The following is a 27,430-nucleotide window of genomic DNA, read 5'->3' on the forward strand; positions in this document are numbered from 1 at the left end:
TAGAAGTAAAATCGGGATTTAATTGCATTCATAATTGTCTTAAATTCAAGTTGTAAAAACCTTGTGAATAGTTCAAACTTTCAAGCCTCTAAAAGTCCTAATATAAGAATGTAAGAGTGATTTAACCTTTCCGCATTAAAGCCGTACTGTTTGAGGAGAGGTAACATGAGATATGATGTGTGTGTATGACGCAGATTAATACAACCAACCCGACACAAAGACAAGACACCAGGACGAGTGCAGTATTGCTAGGCAAAGAATTTATAAATTAATAAAAACATTCCCTTTGTAGTGTTCTTCTGACAGCTTTTTCCCACGTTGTATTTCTGTCCTTTTTCTAATGATTTCAAAATATAGAAAAATATTTCTGACAACATTCATCATTACATTATTTTTAGCATGATTTTCATTCTGTCTCGTTGGTTATTTCACATACCTCTGCATTTTTTAACCCATCACGTTTTTACAGTATTTACACATTAAACCAGTCGACCAATCATCTTTCAGCCTCGAACATGGGGGGGGGACACCAGAGCATGATTTGCATAGATCACAGGGGAGAAATCATTCAGAGGGGGTGGAGAGGCAAAGCTTTTTAAAGGTGAGATTTTGTGTTCATCCTGTGATAAAGCGTTACAAATCAAAACAATTTCAAACATGGCACTAAGTGTACAAGACGTGTTAAAAGTATTCATGTTCGAAACTTAAGAGCCTGAACTGTAGGAGAAAAATGTCTGGCAACTCAAATGTGTTGCTATGTTTCAGTGGAAGCCTTATTTGGCACATATTGCGCGTTACTGCTTGCAGAGTGAAAATATTCCCCAACGTTTATGTTGTTCTGCGTCGCCATCGTAACCCAATCAGTTCAAATCTAAATGAAAGTAAGTGACACTGAAACACTTTTCTGTTTTGCAGTTTGCATCCGTTCCAACCTTGCATCCGCAAAACACAGAAACTCAAAACATAACATGCTGTGAATTTAGACAGGTATAAACAGCAGTGAGATTTAAAGGATCTAAAAGGGTCTATTTTTTTTTTACCTATTTGTCACATCAATGGTAGTGTTCAAGTACGTCTGGCTGCGACACAGGCAGCAGGAAACAACAGAAAAAAACAAAACCTGTGACAATACACAAAAACACTTTTGCAGCTTAGCTTTGGGTTTGCAAACAACCACCATCTTTGTCAGTTATCAGTTAGAAAGTCTGAATTTCATCAAGTTCTGAGAAAGCTGAGGTGAGACAAGAAACATATAAGCGACATATTTAGGCCTTAACTCGTTACAGATACATACAAATGAACTTTTTTAAGAGGGCTCGATTAGTCTTTCAGTCACTGCAATAACATTATTTTGGTGACAGTTTCTGGTGGGCTTTAAAGGAACTGCAGTCAAAGACGTTACATCACTGACTTCAGCATCTAGCTATGAAACTTCCTGCACAGTGAAAACTCAAAATCCCAAATGTACATTTTAAGAATTTAAATCAGTGTTTGTGTTTAAACAGGTTGTCCCCCTGCCCACCATCCCAACTGGTGTCTGAACAGTCTGAGCGCTCTCTTCTCTACCAGCAGAGGAAGCCGTTTGCTGCCATTCATTAATACCTATGGAGTGTGGAAAAACAACTTCCTTAATGCGAGGTAATCTCTCACAATAAAGATGCAGGCTTGATTAGAGAATTTTACTGGGTGTTTTTTCTTGCCATCTGACAACAAATTATCCCTTATAAATTTCGTACTTTGTCTTAAAAATGAAATGAAGCAATGAAAAATGACTGCAGGACGTGTAGACAGGTGCTGAAACCTGAAACATCTTCAGTCTCAGAGATATAATGCCAACATTTGAAGTTTTGCTCCCTTTTGTTAATTAATGCCGAGTCTCAGAAACAAACCTCGCCCTGGTCGCCTTTTTAGAGATAATTCTGGGTTATAAAAGCTTGGGTCCAATTTTCATTGGGTTTCGCACTTTTGTGCTACAACCTGAAAATGTTGTGGCACCAACAAACTTGGTGAGTACATTTTTCTCGCCTTCTGCCATGTAACTCTTACTGCAGCTGTTTCACCTTCAGCAGTTGGCACATTTTCCTTCTTGTGGGTTTGTTTAAAAAAACTTTCAGCAGGTAAAAGTGCTTCATGACTGTGGTTTATTACATTGTGTACTGGAAAACTTTATGATTAACAGAAGCCGCTTTCCCACCGGTCAAAAAATCCGCTAATTATTTTTGCTTAATGGGATTCAATCGTCATTCAGACCCGGGTCAAACGACTCTGCAGTGGACCTGGGCTCTGATCGGCAAAGATGGCAACACAAAACCCGAGTCGACACGCTAATCTCCGCCCCCCTTTCCGGCGCGATGCTATTCAAGTTCTGACCGCTGTCGTGTAAACACAGAAGAATAACACACAACGGCGAATTTGTTCTTTGTTTCGTGCAAGATGCAGCAACACTGGCGAGACAGCGACGTGAGAGGGCTTCTTCTGATCCAGGGGAAGGTTGTTGTTCGCCCCCGTTTCCGGCGCATTTGTGATGTCAGACGGTGACGCAGCAGAAAAGAGAGCAAACGGAGTATACTTCACTGGCAATGGGAAAAGAGACAATCGGCATGTCTTTCCGGGTCTGAAAAACCTGCGTCAACGCGCTAATTTTGGTGGGAAAGAGGTATTAGAATCTTGAGTATTGTTAAAGAAAGATCGTCTTTGGTGTCCACAAATGTATCACAGATAAGTGACTGAAGCTGCTTTTTACACTGTGACTAACAGACAGGACTGAAAGCTGAGCGTTTACCATCACGCTCAAAACACAACCGTTTCTTAACTGAAAATAGTCGGACACAATCTTGAGTGTAACGGTGGAGGACCCCGGTGAGGAATGACACCCTCTGGCCTTTCTCATTCGGTGCAGGGAAACATTAAGGTTCTGAACACGCGGGGTGAACAGCGGCAGGCTGAGGTGAACCGATGGAGGGACTGATGGCAGTGTCTAAAATACAGAAGTGATTTCTCTTCCAGTGCGATTAGCTGAGAGAAAACATTCAGTGTGAAACGTGTCTCGTTGCCGTCTCTGATCTATGCAGGCTCCGGGCTCACTCGCTAAAAACATACTGCATGGAAGAACGTTTAAAGCCACCATTAAAACAAAGGAAGCTTATTCTACACTATTTTCATTACAAACCTGGCCTTCGCTTGCATGCAGGAACTCTTAAACTAATGGCGTGTAAAAAACAAACTGGGCTGTTACAAAATGTGTCTAGAAATTCCATAGAAAAGTGATTTACAGGGCGTACATTTACAAACACGTCAGCTGTGGCTATGGCTTGAGTTGAGGAGGCCTCAACATGTTGAAAAATGATCCAAAGGTTAAGACTTTACAGGATGGCAGGAGCGTACAGCAGTTTGTCTTCTGCTAAAAGTCGAGACAGAACGGCTAGTATGAGCAGAACCTGAAACATCATACAGGTGATGCTTCGTTTTACAGGTTCCTGGGAAATGTATTAACAAAATAAAGGCCTGCAAAATAAAGAAATACCTTCTTATAACACAAACAATTCAAAGCCTCAAAAAGGCGAAGGAGTATTTCGTCTTGGCAAAAAGCTTTTAACACTGTGTGGCTGCGACTTCATTCAACCTCAGACACGAGAAAATAAATTACACGCTGATCACAACACTGACTCCTCCTCATCCTCACATACTTGGTACCTCACAATGAAATGAAGACATAGTAGCTGTTACGCTACAACACAAAGGGCGTTAGTGTTAAGAAAATAGCAGCTTGTTAAGTTTCAAGTTGAATTGTTGTGTTCAGTTTGGCTTGTGTCACCCGAAGGAGACTTTTTTGCAGCTAACAAAACAAAGTTGAAATGGAGTTTGCTCAGAAACAAAACACGTTTTAAAAGAAGTCAGTGAATGCCTCACAAGGACCTTTTTACTGTCATTTCAAAGAAAATGGAAATATTCCTACGCTTCCTAGAAGAAGAAAAAAAAGTTGCTTCCCTTCTCGCTTTTTTTTTTTTTTTTTTTTCAAGCAGACTCAGGGGTCTTTTTTTAAAAAGACTAAATGACACACAAAAGGTACGACTCTTAAAAGCAGTGCTGCCTTTTCATTCCCACTCATGGCAAACAGGCGAATGGCTTACTGAGGGGCCTGGAGAGTTGGCGTCAGCTCTGTCATTCACTAAAATAAAACTCACACCTGCTTCCACGTGTGGCTGATATGTCTCGAAAATGGTGCAAATGCAAAAGACAAACACAGGTAAAACAACATATTTAAAAACGGCCTCAAATATTGAACGTTTTCCAGGATATTTGTGAGAGAGAAGAGAAAGTGGGTTTCCAGTTTTCATCTTATTGGAGTTCTTTTTCTCAGCCTTTAAAAACAAAATAGACACTTCAGATGTGACTCGGAACATTTTCTGCTTTCTGTGAGCTCTCTGTGTTGGCCGGTCCTTGAGAGAAGACAAAAAGCTCTGTGATGAAAGCCTTTCGCACAAAGATGGCCAAAGCTTTCCATGTTTTTTCCTGCCAAAGAATTTTTGGTGTCATAAATTTGCTGAGGACAGAACCTTCTTTCTCCTCTGTGCTGCCTGAAAGCACCCTGTCAAATTAAAAGATAAAGAGTGTCAACTAGCACCAATATGTGCACCTATTTCTTCTACCTGTGGCTTCACTGTGTCACATTATACCATGACATGGTATGTGTATGTACAAGCTCCCACATCTCAAGCGTTTACTGAGATTTTTCCGTGTATAGAATGTAAATATAATACATGATATGCACAATATTGTATAAGTTTACAGATGAGGAAAATTCTTCCAGTCTTATAGGTATCTTATAATGATTTTGGTACAAAAATGCCAGAGTTTTCCTCTTGCAGTTTGTTTCATTGCAGTGACAGAAAAGTCTCAGTGCTCCAGTCTGTCCTCTGGTGATGGGAGAATCCTATAGAACTCTATTTAGAGCCTAAACAAAAAAAAAAACAATGGATGCCTAGAGCTCGATTTTAGCAGTTCACCTTCTATTCCTCTGCCTCCTGGCTCTGAGGGAAAGGCAGACTGACGGCGTGCTCTTGAGCCAGGGCGGCCAGCTCCTTCAGAAACTCACAGAAGATGACGGCGCAGTAGACGGCGTTCTTCACTCGCAGTGCCTCTGCTTGTTTCTCCAGGCCAGAAGCCCCTCCGCCTCCGCCGCCCCGGAACAGAGCGCTGTGCAGTGATTGGCTGCCGTCCCGTACATGTGCGAGGGCCAGCTGAGCGGCGTGTCGAGCCCGCGTCGGGCTGTTTGTGTGGCGGAGGATCAGGTCTCCCAGAGATGGCTTACGACTCTTCACTGGAAGAAGACATGAAGTTCACAAGTTATTACAGCACTAACAATGATGTGTGTGTTACAGGAGTTTTTGGGACGCGAAAAAAACATGTATTACATTCTTATAAAAATGTATCTGAAGAACTAAACAGTAAAGTTTTTATTGCCAAAGCAGAATGCGTTTTCTTTGCTCATGTGTGTCGAACTGAAGATATAAATCTGATGTAACACAAAAAAGTAATAAAATATTTTAGACTATATAACAGTGAAAAAAAAGGTTATCTCTAAGATTTTCATGTAAATAAATGTCTGTCTATCTACCGCTGAATGAGGTAACACAAAGGTGATTGAGCCTATGGCCCACTGATGAAAGCCTTTGCATTTGCAGTATTACAGACTGGCTGTCTGTGGCGACTTTCGTGGAAAAAATCACAAGCGGCGCCCAGTTAGTGACGCGTTTTCTATCAGCCAGCAGTGGTTGGTCTGCCAGAGAGGGTAGGCGGAGCTAAGCGGGTGCTTTACAGTCCCTGCAAGTGTTGCGAGTAAACAGTAATCTACTATGGCTGAACAAACAAAGAAAAGATGGATGACTACAGATACAACTTCAACAAGAAGTGAAAATCCAAAGAAAAAGAAACAAACTCGACGCTCAGATGAAGCAAACAGTCTGAAAAGGAAAGCGACCGTCAGCCAGGAAAATCAAGAGTTACAACCGGGGCCAACCGTGGACGTCACACATGCAGCACTGTCTGGATATCTGGGAATTGTGCTCCTGCAATTACCGTTATCACCATAGGTGGCGCCAAGGAGAGCGAAACTGAGATCTTCGAGATTACCACTTTAATTTATTTTATCTTTTAAATAAAAGATGTTATTAATTCTTCTGTTTTTTAAGTTTAACTTTATATAATACATTGAAACAACTCCAGTACATAAATTGTATTATACTTACAAACTTGTCTTACCTCTTTTAAGAAAAGATTTTTAACTATATAATAGTAAATAAAAACATGTTAAGCAGATTCTTTGTAAAAAATTAAATAAAGCAGGTGAGTCATCGACTTACATTTCAAGGTTTTAATAATTTAAAATAATTAATTATTCAGTTTTCATACACACTGCTGAAGAAATCGGACTCTGAGTTTAACAGCTAGATGGAAAGAGAAAGACTTTTCTCTTACTCGTCCCAGTCTTTCTGCATTAACACCAGAGACATACAACACAGTAAAACACAAACACACTCTGTGTAAGAGAAGTTTCTCCTGTGTCCATGCTCACCCAGTGAATCAGAGCGCCGCAGGGTCGGAACTCCTGCGGGCGAGTCAGACCAGTCCACTTTGCCTCGGGCCACCAGATACTGCTGGGCTTTCCTCAGCATGGCAGGGAAGTCCTCGTGGGAGGCTGCAAACGCCTCGATGCGGTTCTTCACAGAACCGAGAACCTGAGGTGAGTCAGTGAAAAAAAGTTTCAGGAGTTTTTTATTGATCTTTAAAAGCAGCCAGCTTGTTTTAATTGATTATCAGGTCAGTAATTTTTTATGACTCTGGGTGCTGACATAGAGACCTAAAGCTGCATTAGCAGAGCATCAAAGCTGCGTGTGGAGCTGGAAAAAAAGGCCACAGGGTCGTTTAAATTCAAAGGGTAACTTCCTTGAGATCATTATGTAACTGTGTGTGAATGTTTTTTTTTTCTGTCCAGTCCAGTGTAAGGTATCCACTTTCAATATCTTAGAGTATGGACAGAAATAGAGAATGAAAAAGACACTATTTATGCAAATGCATTGTGGTCCTGATGGTCCTGGAACAGAACTTAGCACAGAAGTGAGGTGGGCTGGAAGTGGACGTCTAAGCCTGAGAACAGGAAACGAAAAACTGCTTAAAAACAAGTATTTATTAAACTACTTCCTCCTGTTTCTTGTGTTTGCCAAGTTTTGAAATGTCATGCACTTCAGTTAATCAGACAGATCACAGGTTTCGTGTGGCCCGGCGTACCTGGATCAGTGATTTGACACTTGGCTGGAAGACCATGTTGGTGTTGAGCAGGAAGGAGCGAAGGAGCGGCTGAGGATAGCAGGCCAGCTGAGCCACGATGCCCGTCAGCAGGATGTTGACGTAGAGCGAGTTCTGGAGCATGTTCTCCAGCTTGGCAAACAGAACCATCATGAACGGACCTGCACAGAGAGGGACTGACAGATCACTACATGGAAAGACACAAGACAAAACTGTAGCTTGGCTGCATGTGAGCAAACTGTGGGTGAATCAGAGGAGTCTTTGACAGCCTTTTATAGAATGACTGATGAGGCGTTCAGGCTGTCAAAGTGAAAACTCAGCAGCAGGGAGCTTAACAGCTTGTAGAGGTGAAATGGGGACATTTAAAGTCGCCACCAGTCTTTAGCAGCACTGCCACTGCGGCGACTGACAAGCTCTTATTGTCCCCTATGACTGCAGGACTTTGACTCGCTGAAAAACAGTGCCAATAAAGAAAGGTTGTTACAAAGAAGAGAAATTGTTCAGTCGGTTGGAAACTGCTTCTAGACATGTTTAAGTGCAGTTGAAGCAGCGGTATGATCAAATCTGCTGGTGGCACAACACAACTAAGCGCTTACGTTACAGGGCGACGAGAGCGGCGACAGTTAAGTAACCGACAGATGCAGTGAACACAAGGCCAGTGAAATGAGTGTTTGCAGCTAATGTGGATTCTTTTACACATGAAGCTGCAATCTGTTTGAACAAGCATTTAGGTAGCATGTGTTGTTTATTATTTTTAACTAGTGTCTGTTCCCCTTGCATAATTTGGTCTTTATTTGATAGGACAGCTGAAGAGAGACAGGAAATATGTGGTGAAGAGAGCAGGGGATGACATGCAGCAAGGGGCCGAGAGCGGGAGTCGAGCCTGCGGCCACTGCATCAGCACCTGTAGCCTCTGTACATGGGCGCATACTCTACCAACTTGATTTAAACCAGCACCTCGCTTTTATGATTTTATTTGATTTATTATATTCTAACGATATATGTTATAACTGGTGTCTAAAAATCTTGCTTGCTAATGCTGATTCCATCTGGCTTCTAAACTTTTAAGGTAACTGAAGCCATACTAAAATCAGAAGTGAGTAATTACAGTTTAATTCTAATTAAACACAACTTTTCATGTCTGTTAAGTCACTATCTATCGCCGAATGAGGTAACACAATGGTGATTGAGCCTATGGTCCACTGATGAAAGCCTTTGCATTTGCAGTATTACAGACTGGGTGTCTGTGGCGACTTTTGCAGGGAAAAAAATCCCAAGCAGCGCCCAGTTAGTGACGCGTTTTCCATCAGCCAGCAGTGGTTTGTCTGCCAGAGAGGGTAGGCGGAGCTAAGCGGCTGCTTCTCCGCTCTCTGCAAGTGTTGCGAGTAAACAGTAATCTACTATGGCTGAACAAACAAAGAAAAGATGGATGACTACAGATACAACTTCAACAAGAAGTGAAAATCCAAAGAAAAAGAAACAAACTCGACGCTCAGATGAAGCAAACAGTCTGAAAAGGAAAGCGACCGCCAGCCAGGAAAATCAAGAGTTACAACCGGAGCCAACCGTGGACGTCACACATGCAGCACTGTCTGGATATCTGGGAAGTGTGCTCCCGCAATTACAGTTTATCGCCATAGGTGTCACCAGAGAGAACGAAACTAAGATCTACGGGGTTACAACTTTAACCTACCAAAGTAAAAACACAGAGAAACATACCAATGGGACAGATAAAGAACAATAGAGGAGGAAACAGATTTAATGTTATAGAGAAAACAGACCAGTAATGTCTTTAGCTGAAATTTAAACAGAGATCTAAGGAACAGATCTTATATCTAGGGGCATCTACACGGACTCCTTGACCTTTTAGTTTAAGTTGTGATCGTAGGACGTATAAGAGAAGTGTATTGTCAGATGTAAGAGACCTTGGAGCTGAGTGCAAGTGTATAATGTCTGTGAGGTAAGATAGGGCCATTAAGAGCTTTCTAAGCACTCAAGCAGGGTCGTAAAATCGAATTCTCAAATGAACAGGGAGCCAAAGTAGAGAGGCAAAGACTGGGGTGATGTGATCATACACTTCCGTACTAGTCAGCATCCCTGCAGCTACAAGTCCAGACATGTTCTGCTGAAAGCTTGAGTCAGTTTTTCCATGCTTTGGAAAGACAGAACTGGCTGGAGTTTTTAAACAGTTGGATGATGGAAGCGATTTCTTGCAACAGAAAAGATTTGTTCTGTCAGGACAGAGCTCCTTTTAAACATCCTAGTTTGAAAACACACATGCAGCAACAAAGTGTCATCAACAATGTGAGTCTCACCTGTGTAGGGCTGCGAGGAAGCCTGATTTAGAGGTCTGGCAGGGCTACAGAGGCCCACCACAGACCCTTCTCCCTTTGTGTCGCCTGTCAGCTTCACCTCCAGCGCCGTTGACAGCTGCTGTTCCTCCTCCTGCTGCTCAGCTGACAGGGTCTCTCTGGCAGTTTCCTCCAGCTGGCAGGCCGCCCTGCTGCGCTCCTTCACCCGGTCCTCCAGCTCGCACAGCTCTTGCGTGAAGGCCTCGATGCTGATGCCCTGACCGTTGGAGTCTCCAGGCAGCTGCGGTTCTCCTGGCGCCTGCTCCAGCAGCTCCTGGATGAGACTCTCTACAGACTGTTGTGTCTGGTTGGCTTCTGGAAGATCTGAGGATGCACTGTGTGGGTTTGAGGTGTCGCTGGTCGGCAGTTTGGTGTCAGACGGTTGCTGTGTGACGGAGTTCTGAGAGGCAATCTGGTTAGCGCAAAGAGATTTTGCATCACTCATGTCACTGTTGCTAAAAATGGACTGTGTGAGAGCAGTGCAGCTTTGGGAGGGGCAGGTGACCAGGGATCCATTCTGATTTGCATTTTCATCCAAATACTGCTGCTCCCCTAAGTCTCTCTTTACTTTCTTTACCTCCAGTCCTCTGTCCCGATTGTCTGAACAGCCGTCCCCCTGCCCAGCCGTCCCATTAAACATGGCCTGGTAGCTAACAGTGATGGCAGACGTTGGAATGTGAGGAGCTGGTGACGAGGCAGGGTGGGAGGTCGATAAAGGGGCGGCTGAAGACGAGGAGGAGGGTAAGAGGTGAGGTACAGGCTTTGGCAGGAGCTCTTCTCTCTGCAGGCTGCGTTTCTTGGAGCGTGGCGTGAGGCTGATGCAGTTGTTCTTACCGATCGTGACGTCCCACTCCCCGCTGTCCCGCTCCGAGCTGCTCCACTCGGATCGTGCCGCAGCCACGATGGCCGCCCTTTGCTGCCCTGGAGGGGTGTTACTGCCTCCCCCCTGCTGGAAGGAGAAATGCTCAGGGAACAAAGTCATGGAGGGGTTGGAGGTAGGAGGAGGTGGGGGTGGAGGGACCGTGTTTGGGGAGGGATTTTCTCCATCATAGGGCGCCGACCAGTCACGGCACGCCCAGGAGCAAAGCTCGATGCCCCGCCGGGCGTCCTTGAGGTACTCCAGGTAGCCTGAATCCCAGTCCAGACACTCTGTGTGAGCGTGCTGCTGGTGCATCGGGCTGTCAGGGGACATCGGGTGGGAGCTGGAAGGACCCGACTGCATCGCCTCCATGCTGGTGGGGGTTGATGGACCCCCTCCTCCTAACCCACCTCCAGTGCTCTGTTGGCGGATGAAGAAGGCTAAGCGGGACGGGGTGCTGGGCCTGGGTGGCGCTGGAGACTCTGTGCTTGGACTGTTCAGAACTGTAGGATTACAAGATACAGAGCAAACTGTTCACTTCCTGTACATTTACTTGACAGAATATTAAATGCCACAACTTCATCCCCCTGTAGTCATGTTTATAGTTGGTTTTGCCCTATGACCCCAACAAAGCAGGGAAAAGGAGGTGAGCCAAAAAAAAAGATTTGCTCACCTTTGCCCCAGAATGGATTGTCCTCGTCCCGCTCAGCAGAGGGCGCTGCATTTAGCCGGCAGCACTCTGGGATCAGCGACAGGAACTTGTTTGCTGACTTTCCGTACATGTCAGTCTCCTTGATAGCGCGACGCTGACTCAGCATGACATGGGTGCAGGGCAGTAGATACCTGAGAGAAAACCGCACACAAATGCACGAACCATTATATCTCGAGTTACATAGTTTAGTTATTATTTGGAGACTAACAGACTGGTGAAAATCAATATACCACATTCTCTTGGCATGGTTGGCCAACATTCTTATAGGAGGGCACAACACAATGTGTTTTCTATTAGATCTGTTTTGCATAATAAATGAGTCCATTAGAAGACGTGAAGACGTACCTGAGAACAAGCTGCAGCATGATGTCTTCACAGTTCAGGGAGAGAAGAGTCCTGAAGAGGCTCAGTGATACCATACAGAGCTGCAACACACACGGAAAAAACGATGATACAAATGGATAATATGCTAATTACTTAAATCTATTGTTAAAATCAGTATTTCAAAATTAAACAGGGAAAACATTTATCTTTTCGTCTTTTTTCAGATTATTTTCCAGTCAAGAAAAACTGCTCAACAATTTCCCAGACGCGTGGGAATCCTTTGTTAAGTGCTGCTGCTGTATTTAAATGTTGTCCTGTGAGTGACAGCCAAAACACAGCTTTCACTTAAAGCTAAAATCTTTACTTCCTGCTTTGTTTCTCCTTACCCACCCCCGAACTGAAATTATGTTTAAACTACAAACAGATAATACATTTAAAGGGACTTACTGAAATTAATTATACTGTTACTTGGAGGATTTGTAATCATAAATACACATATTTCGTTGTGGATTGTTTCACCAATTACAAACAATAGGCAAGAAACAGCAGTCCATAGATGCAGAAATGTTGTTTACTTTGCATGTTTGTCCTGAAAAAAACACACACATGCAATCTATTCTTGCCCTCAGCCCACGCGCCGCCCACACAACCGAGTTTATATAAGGCCTTCAGCCTCTATCACACAAATACATAGCTTTTTTTATACCCTTGAGTTGCTGCTGATGCGTGTGAGCAGTGTGTCCAGGATGGTGTCGTTGTCGTGGCGATGCAGCAAGATGAAGCGCAGGAAGGTTTTGAGGAGGGAAGTCTCGGACACGCTGCGCAGGAAGAGGTCCAAGTAGGCCGTGCTGGCGATCATCTCGTCTACAGACGACTACAAAACAAACAGTATATAAAAACATGTATTAAAACTGCAGAACAGGGCGGTAAGACAGAGTAACAATTAAAACATGAGACAATTTCTTTAAATAATTATCTCGGGCTGTGACTCATAATCTGACTCATCTGTTGAAAGTTCAGCGAACAAACAGTCCATTTAATTGTTCCAAGTCTTCTGCTAATTCACACTCAAACACATGGTGCAAAACATCTTCCAGTAACCCGAGAGGAGTCATAACCCAGGAGTCAATTTCCATCAGCCAGACAATTTGTGGTCCACCTGATCCGGTTTTATTTACAGAGTTTACTCAAATCATAAAAACAAAAACTGGGCCAAAATGCTAACCAGTCCAATTTCTTACTTATTACTTTGGCGGGGACAAAAGGTACAATTTTATATTGAAACAATTTGAAAAATGTATTACTCGAGTCCTAAAACATAGGTAGCTCGACATAACATGAGAGAACACAGCTCAATCATTCACAGGAGGGACATTAGCCCTTTTTACTCTGCGGTTCTGTCTCTGCGCCGTAACGAAGCTCCGCCGTCATGCAGCCGTTGTCATTCTACATTGGACCAAGCAACGCCTACGTAAAGATTCCCCAGTGTGTGTTTTTAGATAGCGTTACAGCGTTGTGGAAGCAAAACGTGCGCAAGGTGTAAACAAACAGCGTGTGCTTCTGTTCCGCCCTGCCGGCTCTGCTGTTTACACAGACGCCGTTTCTCCTGTTACTTCCTCCAATGCCGACTCAGAGCTGAACGACTTCGCCCCAACGTTAAGCCTTCGTGCGTTTTACATAGAAGACGGAACATTACAGAGGCGTAATAATCCTGCCTTGATCTGGCAGTGTATAAGGGGCTATAAAGAGAGGGATGTCTCTCTCCTTCTGCAGAGCTTGTGATTGTCAGCAGATCTCATCTGAACAGCATAACTAAAAAGGTATGTGAGAGGTAGAGCAAGGGGAGATTGTCTGCCAGCCAAGTGCAGACGGCATCGCGTTCTCCCAACTGAATTGAAAGTATAGAAGGAAATGTGCTACAGGCATTGCTAAAATACGGGATTCAGGAGAATGCAATAGACACGAAGTCTTTGTGAGCTTAACTTTTGACCTTTGACCACCAAAATCCTTCCAGTTCATCCTTAAGTTTAAGTGGACATTTGAGCTAAATTTGAAGATAGCAAAAGCCACAGTTTTTGAGATATTATGTTCATAATAATGGGAAGGAAGGACAACCTAAAAGCATAATGCTTTTGTCCAGAACTGTCAAGCACAGAGGCAAATGTACTATTTTCCCCATATACCCATAATGGTGTCTAGGATTGGGAGTAGTTTTTTGGTGCTCAAAACCTTAGGAACTGTCTTATTAAATAAAAACGGTTTCAGTGCCAACTTGTGACTACCTTGTGCAGCGCGGGGCCCATGACCGGTACGAGGAAGCCGTTGTGGAGGTAGTCCAGGAGCTGCGAGCGGACCAGGGGATGAGCGACCTGCACCACAGCGTTGCAGAACTCCAGCGAGTTCATGAACAACACGAGTGACGACACGCCCATCCAGTCCTCCCGCCGCAGGGCATGCCAGTCGTCTCCCCGCACTTCAATCTTCCGAGGCAGAGAGGAGTAGAGAGCGCTGAGGCCTGTCGCCAACACCTGCAGAGGAGAGACGGGCTTCAGGTAAGACAGCTGGCTCTCAACAACCACCAGTGGATCAAAAGGTTTGATTGACAAGCAGGAGAGCTCAGGTGTGTTTTGTGTGGATCCTTGAAACGAAATAAGTTTCTACATATTTTCACAAATGAATTCTTCAATATTAAAAAGGAAAAAAATGTTATAACTGAGAGATGAGAGGATTAATGATTAGTTATAGAGTTGATTGACACTTTGCTATTAGACAAACACTTGATTTTTTCAGCAAAATATTTGGGGGTTTGGACAGTTTTTCTGACCCAGAAAGTAACAGCAATTTGTCACTGAAACATCTCCATGTGGTGTTCTTCATGTGCTACAAGACATATCAGGGACAACATCAGCAGTCGTCTCCATGGCTGGGCCTGTCTGCTTTTAAACTGCAGTGTACCAAGGACAGGCTGAACAACACGTTTTCAGATTGGCAGGTTTGAGACGTCACAAACCTAAGGAGCCAATCCCGTTAATGGACGGGGTGACGCTATGCATATCATTATGTGCAACCTATGGCGACCACTTTGGCGATGCGCGAGCCAGCTGTAACCGTCATCGTAATTCTTGCAAACTCACTACTGACTACTAACGTTAACGTTACTACAAATAACTACAAGCTAGCTAAGTTTCAACAAGTTGCCAGTAAACGACGTGTTTTGTTTTTGCGACGGAGTGGGCGCTTGTAAATTTGCATAGTGGGCGGGGACTATGCTGATTCTGGAATTTTCAATGAGGGAGAAGGAGGAGAGGCCTTGGAAGGATTTTTAAAGGTACTTAAAAGTCGTATTTTGCAGAAAAAAAACACATCAGACACAATTTACTCTTTCAAGCAGAGCATTTAAAATGTCTTAAAACATGACTGGAGCTGGAAATCCCATAATAGATCCTGGGGTGGAAAATTCTGACAATAACTCTACCTGACGTTCCCCATTTCAGTCCAAGAGATGGCATGTTTATATTGTAAATAATACTTGGTAGTGTTCCCTTATATCTTAACTAAAACACATTTTGTTTTCATAACACCACCAATGATTTTACAGATTTGCACAGCTCACTTTGTTGCAGTACTTCAAAATATGTCCAGGCGTGACGGACAAAAGGTTCACATACAGCGAAGGTGAAGCCCTCATGTATCTTAGTTTCATAAGTGCCATCAGCTGCTGGCAAAACACTAAGTTTCCAGCTTGCAGGACCAGCGAGAACACACGACAGAGAAACCTGGAGCAGCCAGCTCGACTATGCAAATTCTAGCAATTATTAATCAAAAAGAGCCGGGCACTAAAAAGCAAGTCGGGACAAAAGAGCTTGTCAGCACCGCTCAGTACGAGGGCTGTTAAAGTTGTCTAAGACTCTATTGCTACATCCATAAATGTCTAACAGAGCTTATTATAAGAGGAAAGTGAGACTCAGACAGAAAGGAGCATTTGGTCCTTGATGCCACCTCCGCTGGTCCTTCTCGCCTGTAAGTAGGTCAGACTGTATCTGCTGGAAGGAGGACATGCAGAAAATAGCTGAGCCGGCTTTTTAACACCGGAGTGAAGCGGAAGAGGAAAAGATAACAGTCCTGACCGCTGCATTAAACCATGGTGCACACGACAGACGTACTCTCGTAATGAAGTCTTAAAGGTGAAGTAGCTGGCCACATTAAGAACGATGATCCTGGCATTCAGATGTATGCACACACACCTATGTCTCTCAAGCAAAATGAAATCAAGCAGGTGTGATTTTGATCTCATTCGGCAGACCTGGATTTTAAAGCGCTAACAGTTCTTTAATAACACCTAGTGGCAGCTGAAAAAAACTACAAAACCAACCTTCTCTTTGATCATCGTTTATCTAAAAGAAGTCTTCTCCCCCGAGCAAAGGAGGCCCGTGTCTGAAATGTTAGAGCTCATTTAAAGTGCTACATCTACATCTTCTTTTGGGTGCTCCGTGAGCTGCTCTGTTTTAATCGTGTGGTTAAGTTTCAGTTAAATCCGTTGATCAGATATCCCCATAGTGTACACATTGAGGTTGATGATGTGGTTATTTTTTATGATATCTACAGGAAGCCCTCTGAGTTGAGACAGAGCTGATAGGATGTAGATAAAGCTGTGTGCACTGTCAGAGTGCAAAGTCACGTCCTTCTTCCCCTTCCTTAATCACACAGCATCACTGATGCATCAGAATGAGACAGCACACACACAGAGCTCTGTTTCGTAAACGCAGCTTCGAAAGCTAGTCAGGTTCTCACATTCTATCAATTAAAGACTGGGTTATATTCATGTGTATGTAATACTTATGGCTTTTTTATAAGAGACAACATCTGCTAAAAAATGTTAAATTAGATATTACATGCATGGTTTTGCAGGGGGATGTGATAAGAGAAGAACTAAAGGATCATATCTCTGCCCTGCTTTGGAGTCTTGACTTAAAACAACGGAATAAATTAATGAATTAATGCTTAATAAGAGATGTTCTGCCTCACTGGCTTCTTGGGTATTTGATTAAAGCTTGACCCAAGCAAGAGAAACCTCTGAACAGGGAGAAAAGCTGCTTTACCGTTAGAGCAAAAAACACAACACAACACTTTCCATCACTCACCGGGCAGAAGTAGGAGTTCTCAGCGATGTAACGGGCCACGGCCTCGTTGCTGGCCGAGGTCGCCATGACCAGCAGCAGCGCGTCTCGGGCCTGCTGTCCGATGGCTCCGTCCCGGTGGATGAACGGCACGAGGAGGGAGAAGATCAGCAGGTTGGTGGAGCCCTGCTGAGCCGGTGCAGCCCGGAACAACATCTCTAGAACCACAGGCTGCCGGGCCATGGACACGCAGATCTGGTGGAGATTTATAGAGTCGCTATTATAACTGTATTATGCAGCGGTATAGTCAGCAGCTCCCTGTTCTCCCTAATTACTATAAAAATCATTAATTTGACACAAACTGTTAATAGCATGTCACAGAAGCTATTTAGAAATACCAACCATAAAATTATTACCTTAAAATTCAGTGTATAAGACGCACTTTAAATACTGTTTTTTTTCATCTACAAAGTGGGCTGCGTCCTACATACCAGAGCGACCAATATACCAGTATAAAATGATGATGACGATGGCGCTATAATCTAGCTAAAGCTTCGTCATGGATATGCGCCATCATGATCGCCAGAGCAGCCGCCATCCTTTAACGTTACCGTAGGCTGAGCTCAACTACCGCTCGGGGTGGCTAGCAGGACTTCAAACTCGACATGGCGGAAACAGATGGTAGGCTTTAATTTGTGTTGTTTTGAGTGTGTTTTAAATAAAATAAATACAAGTTTTTTTTATTGATAAATAGCTATACAAAACCTTTTTTCCCTTCTGGGATACGCCCAAAAACAGACTGTGTCTTATATTCTGGATTTCACGGTAATTTACGCTCATAATAAAGTTTTCAAAAAGCTGTTATAATGTATGATAAGATATAAAAATAATGGGGCACTCAGATAATTCTTATATTAGGACACCTTAGTGAGTTGGATACTATTATCAGATCATATAAGATGACCTCTTTATAAAGAAATATAAAGAAGGAAATCTGTCTTCAAATGATCATCTAATTTTTAAGTCTGTGAGCAGCTTTTTTAATGGTCGTGTCAGTTTCACATGTTGAGTTAACCATCCAGCAATGTTGTTATGAATAACTTATATGATTTTAACAGAAAGCCGTCGGCCAATCAGAAAAAAGAACTTTCCATTTGTAAATACGTAAGAGATACAAGCAGGACACGGGATGGTTAAAACATGAAAGGAACATTTTCTCCTGATTTAAGGGAGGCTGCATGATTCCAAAAAATCAACCAGGGAAACCATGTAGTTTCTTAAACACACATTAGGATAGTTGAGCTGAATTACTGTTATTTGGCTGGTTCGTCTGATCATTCTAAGATGGACTGAGTCTATTACAGTCTGGGTGAGCTGGGAGATAAAAGTATAGCTTCAGGTGTTCAATCAGCCTAAAAGTTTGCCTTCCACAACGATTATTTTAAGACAAGTTGTGATTGAAAATGATGACTAAAACATGCACACTATCTGTGGATAAAATGCAAAGGTAAAATTCTGCAGTGACTGAGACTTCTACTATAATACAGTTCAGCAGGTTTTTAGTGCAGAGCTCCAATTAAATCCACAACCAATCCACCACTTCAACCTAATTTAGCGTTTTCTTTCCTTCTGCCTTCATGCACAGTGCAGCAAAATTAGCAATGTATCCTTCCTGCAGTGCAAACTTCCTCAGAAAGTGTCTCCTGGAGTTGCCTAGCGACACAGCTCTAATCATAGTCTACCTCAGCTTTTCAACATGTGCTCTTTTCTGGTGGTCAGGAAAAAAAAAAGGTGTCTCAAGGTCTGTTGTCAGCTTGTGATTACAGAAAGCAAACAGGCATGAAGGCAAACAACAAGTACTTATGTAGCCTGTAAGTGATTATAGACATCAGAGAAGCATTTAAATAAACGGTGAATGTACCTGATTGAGCAGTAGCACCAGGCTGTTCTCCAGGCCTGAAGGACAACCAAGCTCCGGGTCAGCACAAGCTCCCAGCAGCCTCAGCAGGGGGTGAAGGACCGCTGTGTGCTGCAGCAGAGGCTGCTGGGACTGGCCGATGAGCATCTCGAACAGCTTCAGCAGCGCCCCCTGGCTGTCTGGGTCTAGGCCGCGGCGGAGATGCCACTGAACCAGGCCCTCCAGAACATTCTCGGTGACCACCAGCTCAAGTATGGGGCCCATTGGTGTCACCGTGGCCCCGCCGTCTGAGCTCTCAGCGGGCCGCTCCTCTGCCAGAAGACACAACATCTGGTCGGTGTGATTCCTCACTGCCGTCAGGTCGTCGCTGGAGGAGGAAGGCTCGTGCTTCTCCAAAACCCAAGAAACCTGAATGAAGAGTGCAAGAGCAAATAAGGAAATACATGATGTCTGAGTTCCATCAGAGTAACTAGTTCAGGGTACCTACTAAATATTGCACTTAAAGTAATAAAGTCAAAGATTTACATTTAAATAAATGTCTGTTAAGTCTATCTATCACCGAATGAGGTAACACAATGGTGATTGAGCCTATGGCCCACTGATGAAAGCCTTTGCATTTGCAGTATTACAGACTGGGTGTCTGGTGCGACTGTCCTGAAAAAAAATCACAAGCAGCGCCCAGTTAGTGACGCGTTTTCCATCAGCCAGCAGTGGTTGGTCTGCCAGAGAGGGTAGGCGGAGCTAAGCGGCTGCTTTTCCGGTCTCTGCAAGTGTTGTGAGTAAACAGTAATCTACTATGGCTGAACAAACAAAGAAAAGATGGATGACTACAGATACAACTTCAACAAGAAGTGAAAATCCAGAAAAGAAAAAGAAACAAACTCGACACTCAGATGAAGCAAACAGTCTAAAAAGGAAAGCGACTGTCAGCCAGGAAAATCAACAACTGGAGCCAACCGTGGACGTCACACATGCAACACTGTCTGGATATCTGGGAAGTGTGCTCCCACAATTACCGTTTATCACCACAGGTGCCACCAAACTACTCTACTACTCTACTACTCTACTACTCATTATTTTTATGAAGTGTCTTATGAGTGTGAAACCTGGGAAAGTGTAAACAGTGTAATGAAAACAATCAGATCATGCAAAGTAAACCATTTCACCTCAGTAAAGTAAAGTCAATTATTAAGTCGTTGTTTCACAGTATGGGGACAAGTGAATCAGCGAATAAGAGACTAAAACATTGCATAATAGTTGTGTAAAAAATTGACCACTGTGTGTAAAAGTTCCACAACACTTGTCAAGCAGTCTATCAGTCAGCATGACCACAGCGGTGCAGCTTGTGCTGATAAGAGATGTGCTTCTTGAAGTGTGAGAGAAATGTTTGAGCTCAAGTGCAGAACGTTAAAAAGAAATGCTACAAGGATCCAAGTCCGTTGTTGTTGCACAAGGCATATTTGTTTGTACACACTTCACCACAAATCCACTTCTTATATTTTCGTCTTTCATATCCACTTACAGGTAACTGAACAGTTGCAACATATCCACCCATTAACAATACTGTCATTTCTTCTATAATGTAACAATAAGTAAGCCGACAGTAAGCTGAGAAATGTCAAGACCTAAAAAGAGTACAGTTGCAACCCAGTGTATCGCGCAGTGTCACTCAAATCTCTTTTGCCTCCGAGGAAATTAGCAGTCAGGAGGTGCCAAGGCTCTGTAAACTATAAAACTTTCAGCCAGTGATTGGACATAAGCCAGCCACACTGATATAGTACACTGACTGACTACACCGACGCTGCCAGCTGAATGTGTGAACGTTCACACTTGGTGTTGGGAAAGATAATAATTCACTACAACAAAGACAAAGTCTTGAAAACTAACCGGCCCCACTTCCAGTCGCTGCTCGCAAAAAGTGAACATGTTCTTTTTGTGCTGCTCGATATTTTCTCAACTATTGTAACTCCCTTTAGTAGTGTGGGAGTGCAACAGATTTAGTGCTAAAATATTAGTTTAATAGTTCACGACAAAAGAAAACTTGTTGGTTCGAATTTTCAGCTTTTCTGTGTTTTATATATCTGTAAAATGAACTGTTGTGGACTGTTCGTTAGGGCTGTCACCTTTCCCCAAAAATCAAGTTCGAACGAATTCAACGTGATATGGAATTTGTTTGAATTATATCAAACACTGAGGGGTACGTAGCTCTGTTTTGGGAAGAGCCAAGTGCGTGAGAGTGGAGCAGTAGAGTGAGTGAGAGAGAACGAAAGCGTGTGTGTACGAGTTACGTGAAGTGTCGGGGACCAGAGCAGAAAACAGAGTGATTGGTAGCTGTATAAACAATAGAACTAATGTACAGTTTAGGCTGCGATTTGTGCATAATTAAGCCTCCTCAAGACTCAAGCCCCCGTGTCTTGTTTGCTGCCCGTGTATTAAAGTGACGAAAGTTAGCCCTGAAGCTAGCTACAGTTTCGGCCCTGGAGCAGAACAACAAGTCCCCTGTGTGCTTTCTAACTACTGTGAAGTACGACTACACCGAAGCAGGAAAGGTTAACGACGGGTTGGTTCGTTAGTTTGCCTCATTGGTTTACAGCAGGCAGCTATAAACGCGACAGCATTCTGCGACTCTGGAAACAGATTAGTAATTTGTTCATGGGCAACAATATCTGCTGTGTTTTAATATTGAATTGGATCACATCATTACATTTCCAACTATTAATATTTCACCAGGTTAGAACAATATTGTGATTGAAAAGTCGGACAAAACAAGCTCCTCTTGAGCTCTTCGGACATGGCATTTAAACTATTTTTATTGTTTTCTGACTGTAAATAGAGATTTATGATCATTACTTGCAAAGTAATCAGATGAAAGTGAGACAACTTGAGCTTTTAGCACGCCCTGTTTGCCATGAAATACAGACAACCATCAGTGTTTTCTTTTGACACTGAACAAAACTTAAAATCCACGCTGATTCTCAGGAAAGGCTGGGAGTTAAACGTTGCATATTTTTCTCTGATTTCCAGGTGGATTATGGACTTCTATTTGACATGACATCAGAGATAAAGACATCCTAGAAAATCCTCCTGTCTTTGTGTTCATGTGACCGAGTTATGACTCAGAGAAGGAGGACTGAGAAGTGGACAACTCTCCCTGACGAGTTAAGCCTCACAGTTTGAAATCTTTTGTGTTAAACTGTGTTCAGTTGTAACCTGAGTCATGATTCTCTTCTTTTGGTGATTATTTCTCACACTAAAAAAAACTAAATACACAGCGGTCTGGGTTGCAGAAATAATGGTAGCTAAAGCAGTTGAGTAATGCAAGCAGTGATACATTTAATAAATTTATAACTTCACAAACGTAGTTCCAATAATATTGTTTAACTGGGGATGTGATGGCCTCTGCTCTTACCCTGTACATTATATGGTTAAAGATACAGGACAGGAGGTGCGTGTCTGCAGCTCACCTGTCTCCAGTGGTTCTCAAACACCATGAGGCAGGTCTCCGGGTCAGCGGTGCAGGGGCTGGAGGGGGCGGCGCTCCGGCCGGACCGACTCCCAGGTCCCCGCGGGTTTAACCTGCTCAGCCAGCTCATGCTGGACCCGGTGAGAGGCAGGCAGGTAACAAAGACTCAAAGGTCAGAGTAAAAAACAAAAGATGGCAAAAAAAGGGGAAAGATGATGTGGGACGGAGGAGAGGGGGGAAGAGAGGGGTAGGGTATCCAAAAAGAGAGAAGGAGGGGATGGAGGTCGGCCTCAGTCGTGCTGTCACTGCTAGTCAGTGTGTGTTGAGGAAAAACCCGCTCCTGCTTTAGAATCTGTGTGACCCTGTCCTCCCTGTAGATCCTGTCATCCAGTCTGAAGCCAACACCACTCCATAGCCGGTCAGGACGGGCACTGTGCTGTAAACAAGCAGAGAACACAACAAAAACATCAACATGTGAGTCCAAATCCACAGCGAAACACAACCTTCTGAACCCTCTCTTTTAAATCTCCTACAATATAATTGTTTATTTTCCAAGTGCATATTACTTTAATACGTGTAATTCCTTTAGTGTGGCTCTGAGAGATTAATGTAGCAGCTTTTGCCTACAGCTGGTCACACTGGGCACTTTAACACCAAATCTAAAAACTGATCGCAATCTGGATCAGCCTGAACTCGTGCGCTGTATTACATATTCCTCCATGATAGCAAAGCTGTGTGAAAACTGACATTCTGTGTATTTACATATAAATAGTTAAAATAACCAGATGGGGATTTCTGCTTTGGATGGAATATATCTGAAGATATATATCAAGATACTCTGAAGACACAGTGAGGCAAACAGATGAGATCCAGTATTTCCATAAAGCGTGTTCCTACTCATTCTATTGTAACATGTCATGGTCCAACACAGGCAGACATGTAAGTGACAGTCAGGTTAGTGCAGAGAGTGTGCCTGCATTCTTTCACACTCAATCACCAAGAAAACGCCCATTCATTCAGAAATATATAATTTATGTTGAAGAGTGTTTTTTTCTGTGTTTCCCCAAACAAACAAAAGTCAGCGCCTACAGTATGTTGTTACCAGGGAAACTATTCGTTTCTTCTCTGGAAAGTCGAAAGCCAGTCCGCCTTCTGCTTACCATGACAGGAGCTGTGTGTCCTATTTTATGCTTGCAACTTTCTTCCTTCAGTCAGAATAATCAGGGGTATCATGATCACATGAGATGCATGCTTTCCTTCAAACAAATCTTTAATTAACAATTGATACGAGGGATTTTCTCCACACACACTCTTCATCCACTGAATAATTTAACTTCAATGAGCCAGAGGGAAAATAAACAACTTAGCCTAAGAATTAGGCTAACCTTCAGATAGACACTTTTCTTAACCCTTGAGTATGTCAGGAAACAGAAAAACTAAATACATAAATCCATCCATCCATTATTTACACCGCTTATGCTGTTCAGATTCGCAGGAAGCCAATACCAGCTGTCATTGGGCAAGAGGCGGGGTACATCCTGCACTGATCGCCAGTCAATCACAGGGCTGACACATCGAGACAGACAGCCTTTCACACTCACACCTACGGGCAATTTTAGAGTCACCAATGAACCTAACGAGCATGTCTTCGGACTGTGAGAGGAAGCCGGAGCACCCGGAGGGAACCAACACAAGCACGGGGAGAACATGCAAACTCCACACAGAAAGGCCCCACTAAGTCTGAACCAGGATTCGAACAGCCCTGGAACATTAATCCTAGCAACAAACAGTGCCATGATGATTTATGCAATAGAAGAGGGGCCTGTCTCTTTGTGTTTAGTTACATGAGTTTAGGTTATTGGGTTACTGTCATCTTTTTGCAGTTGCCAGATATTCTAATGCATGTGTAAGCAATATATAATACATGTTTCTTACACCAAGGTAAGCAATGAAGGTTATATGCTGTCAAAAAAATCACTCTCAAGTACTCCCCACCTTCTGTTTTTCCAGCATTTAGCTCAATAAACTATTTCTGTGTTGAGCTGTGACGTCGTGATGGTTCCAAAAACATCTGGCAGAAGTTCTGTGGTGCTTTTAGTGCTGCTCAGTGAGGATTATTTGCAAACTAGTGAACAGATGGATCAACAGTTGAGAAGTGGATTATGCTGCAGGAGTGGTTTTTGATGTTTTGATGCCTTTTTTTAAATGCCGTGACTCTGTGTGATACCATTAGAATCAACAGTAACTGTTGTGAATCACAGCTGACAGACGCGGCTGACTTCTATCAGGGAGCAAACTACAAACATTTGAGACCTTCTTTTCAAGCCAACAGGCATATTTCATACTTAAAAGACTGATTTTTCTTTGGGTGAATTCCTTTTAGATCAACTCTGATTGTTAAAGTTTGATTTTTCCTTGAGAAATTTGACTTCACTGAGATGCATGTGGGTCGAAGTTAATGTCACAAGAAATCTTGAAACCTATTTCTGTGTTTGAAAAAGATCATTCATAATAGCAAGGCTCAATAGGTTTAAGAGTTTAGTGCTACGTAATAAGGAGGTGAAGATTTAACACGCAGCTTACAAATATTTTTGTTATTATTTGCGGCCACATGATGTGGACTGACTTCACGTGACTTGGACTTTGGTCAGACATGAGTAACAGATTTGATTACTTCCAGCATGACTTCACTAAATCAATAAGTGTTCATGCTTTTGTTTATTGAATTTCTCATACAGCACCTGTATCTACACACAGGACTGGAAAAGGCCGATAAAATGTAACATCCACACTTTTTAATGATTCACCCGCCCTCAGCAGGTGAGTCAAAGTCAATGATCCTCAAGTAGCTCTTTTCACTAGCTTATATTCAGTAAATGAAAACATGACCTGGCATGTTAGTGGTAAAAGAAACTCAACTCACAAAGATTCAAAACAGAAACGTCTACGGCTAAATTACAGACTGAAAATGAACTATCTGGAATACAGTCAGCCTACCACTCACCGTCAGTGCAGCTACTGTACATGCAGGTCGGCCATTCTGCCTCAGCGTTAAAGACAGAACTTTCTGCTCAGCTGATACGAGGTATAAAACCACAAACAGAAATGCAAAATGTGGTTTATTTCCAGGTCACACACACACAGAGCATCGTAAAAACCGTGCATAAAAGGAGTTCAAAGTTCGACTACAGATTCCTCCAAAGGGAGGCTGCCTTCATAAAAGACAAGAGTTTGTCAAAGGTTAGTGATCAAACACACCATACCACCGCTCAGCTGCGATTATCTAACACCACAAAGTCTACAGGCCAAGATATACCTACTCTCTGTATAGTTCAGACAGACTCAAAGTTGAGAGTGTTTCCATAAGATTATAAAACGACCAACTGAGAGCCACACCTGCTTCCTGTAGGAATTGTCCAGGTGTACACAGGTGAAAAAAACGGGCAAAGCTCCAAGGTCTCTGGAAATTCTGTCCTTCACATTCCTCACATTTTCTCCTTCTGTAATTACCGTCGCTGATCACTTCCGTGTTTGCTCTCACAGCAGAGGTGGGATGAAGGTGACGGATATGAGCACACACGGACGCCCACCTTCAACTAATGTGGAAGTCAGTCAGTGACAGAGCGAAAGGGGCCACCTGTGTGCTAGCTGTACGTGCTACCATGTATTTCCTGTTGCATGTTTACTGATCTCTTTTCCGTCGATAACAACAGCACCCTCGCTCTGAAAACCAGCATGTCCACTCACTTTGAAGAGTTCTCTTTAAAAAAAATACTGGAGATTATTGATTGAAATATTGATGCTCTCTGTGATGTGTCTTACAACCATTTTTCTGGAGGGTGTCAGTGACTGTACCCAAGTGTTTGCAAAGAAACTTGCAGGAACAAAAAGGCATCAATTAGTTTGTCCAAACTAAACAGCTGTACAAAAACAGTCTGAGACCGTAACTAGTGTTTTTTATTATCTATGCATATGCAGTTTATTACCTACACGCACTGATTGTTTGTAGCATAAGATTTAACTGAGCAACACTTCAAAAGCCCAAAATATTTAAGAAAATTATGATATAAAAGTAGGATTTAGAATTAATTAATTAATTAATAAAAAATAAAAAAACCTGAATATCTTTTTTGTTATAGTCAAAACAAGACATTTGAGGACATTGTTTTTGTCTTTGTGAAACATTTATAAATATTTTTTATCAAACAAACAGCTATTGATTGACCAACAACATAATCAACAGAATAACAGACAAACAAAATAATCCCTACTAAAGCCCTTAATCAAAGAAAAAACACAAAAGACACGTTGTTGACCAAACATTAGCTGCTCTCCATACTTTAAGTTTAGTATAAGTATGGTTGTATAAGTTTAAATACTCTGTGGTAAAGACACATTTCAATCAGCCAAAGAGAACAGAGCCAGAAGAGTAAATATCTTTAATCAAGAGAACTAATCTACTCAATTTTTGAGTGAAATTAGATTATTTATTATTAAAGAATAAAGTTGTGAGTCACTCTTGGAAGATAAGTACTAATAAACTGTGGCTGAGTTTCAAGGAAAACAATCTGCACTGTTATAACTCACAGATCAAAGACATCAATCACTGCAGTGTTTGGGTCTGACAGATTGTTAGCTCAACAAGCTCCTTAGTACAACCACCAAACACATGACCTTTCCTTTAGTCTAATTGAGTAGTTAGAGCGTTAACTTAATAGCATTTGTGCTTTACACCTGATCTTGAAGTCATCATCCTGCGTCAGATCTCATGTTAACGGAAAACAACAATCAATGCATGTCAACGGCCAGATGATGTAGCAAGCTAGTTGATACTGCAAAGATAATTAGCTAGCATGGAAATGTCAGCGATATGTTTGATTTGATTTATAAAGATAAAGTGCATATTAACATAAAACAATCCCGAAGTTACTCACCTTTGATATTTGTAGGAGTCGTAACGGTTAAACGAGGTGTTGATTTCCACGAATACCTGCTAGCTGGATGCTAGTCAGTTAGCGCTGCTGGGTTGCTAACGGCTAGCCGCTAATGAATTCCACAATGTCAGAGCAGTAAACGGAGGAACAGCTCGCAAGTACACTGAAGACAGCTGGCAGGCTAGACCACACTGAGCCGGGGAAGCTAAAACATGAACCACTCCTTCATTCTGACTGCTGTGCATCCTGTTAGCGACTGATAAACATCCCATTAGATGATTTCTCAAACACTCTCCTCTCACGCGCAGCCATCTTACTTTAGCTCCTCCCACACGACTCCTCTGACTCACACCCACAGCGACGCTGCTCCACTCTGCTGTATGAAGCTTTTAGTGCCCAGGTTAAGTGGCCCAATTACATATTAATACTTTCAAATGTACATTGTGT

At 42.7% G+C, this 27,430-nt stretch overlaps 1 protein-coding gene across 3 annotated transcripts; it reads right to left on the reverse strand.

The window, feature by feature from the left end:
- Positions 1–245: 245 nt before the first annotated feature.
- fhip1b (FHF complex subunit HOOK interacting protein 1B) lies at positions 246–27,139 on the reverse strand. Of its 3 annotated transcripts, none has more exons than XM_069662969.1 (12): positions 26,984–27,139; positions 22,051–22,485; positions 18,590–18,994; positions 16,693–16,923; positions 13,834–14,079; positions 12,258–12,425; positions 11,573–11,652; positions 11,189–11,358; positions 9,621–11,018; positions 7,288–7,466; positions 6,575–6,737; positions 246–5,320 (listed from the first exon to the last, which is right to left on the reverse strand). In XM_069662969.1, exons 2-12 carry the CDS (start codon positions 22,177–22,179, stop codon positions 5,010–5,012), a joined length of 3,480 nt encoding a protein of 1,159 aa, XP_069519070.1. In that variant the 5' UTR covers positions 22,180–22,485; positions 26,984–27,139; the 3' UTR covers positions 246–5,009. The 3 variants fall into 3 exon arrangements, with proteins under 3 accessions (XP_069519070.1, XP_069519071.1, XP_069519072.1); XM_069662970.1 differs by lacking the exon at positions 26,984–27,139 and adding an exon at positions 25,446–25,526; XM_069662971.1 differs by lacking the exon at positions 7,288–7,466 and having other exon boundaries at positions 5,245–5,320.
- Positions 27,140–27,430: the final 291 nt, after the last annotated feature.

This window comes from Semicossyphus pulcher, unplaced genomic scaffold, assembly GCF_022749685.1.
Source record: "Semicossyphus pulcher isolate SPU_LCO1_2020_fin unplaced genomic scaffold, fSemPul1.0.p SCAF_15, whole genome shotgun sequence".
Lineage (NCBI taxonomy): Eukaryota > Metazoa > Chordata > Actinopteri > Labriformes > Labridae > Semicossyphus > Semicossyphus pulcher.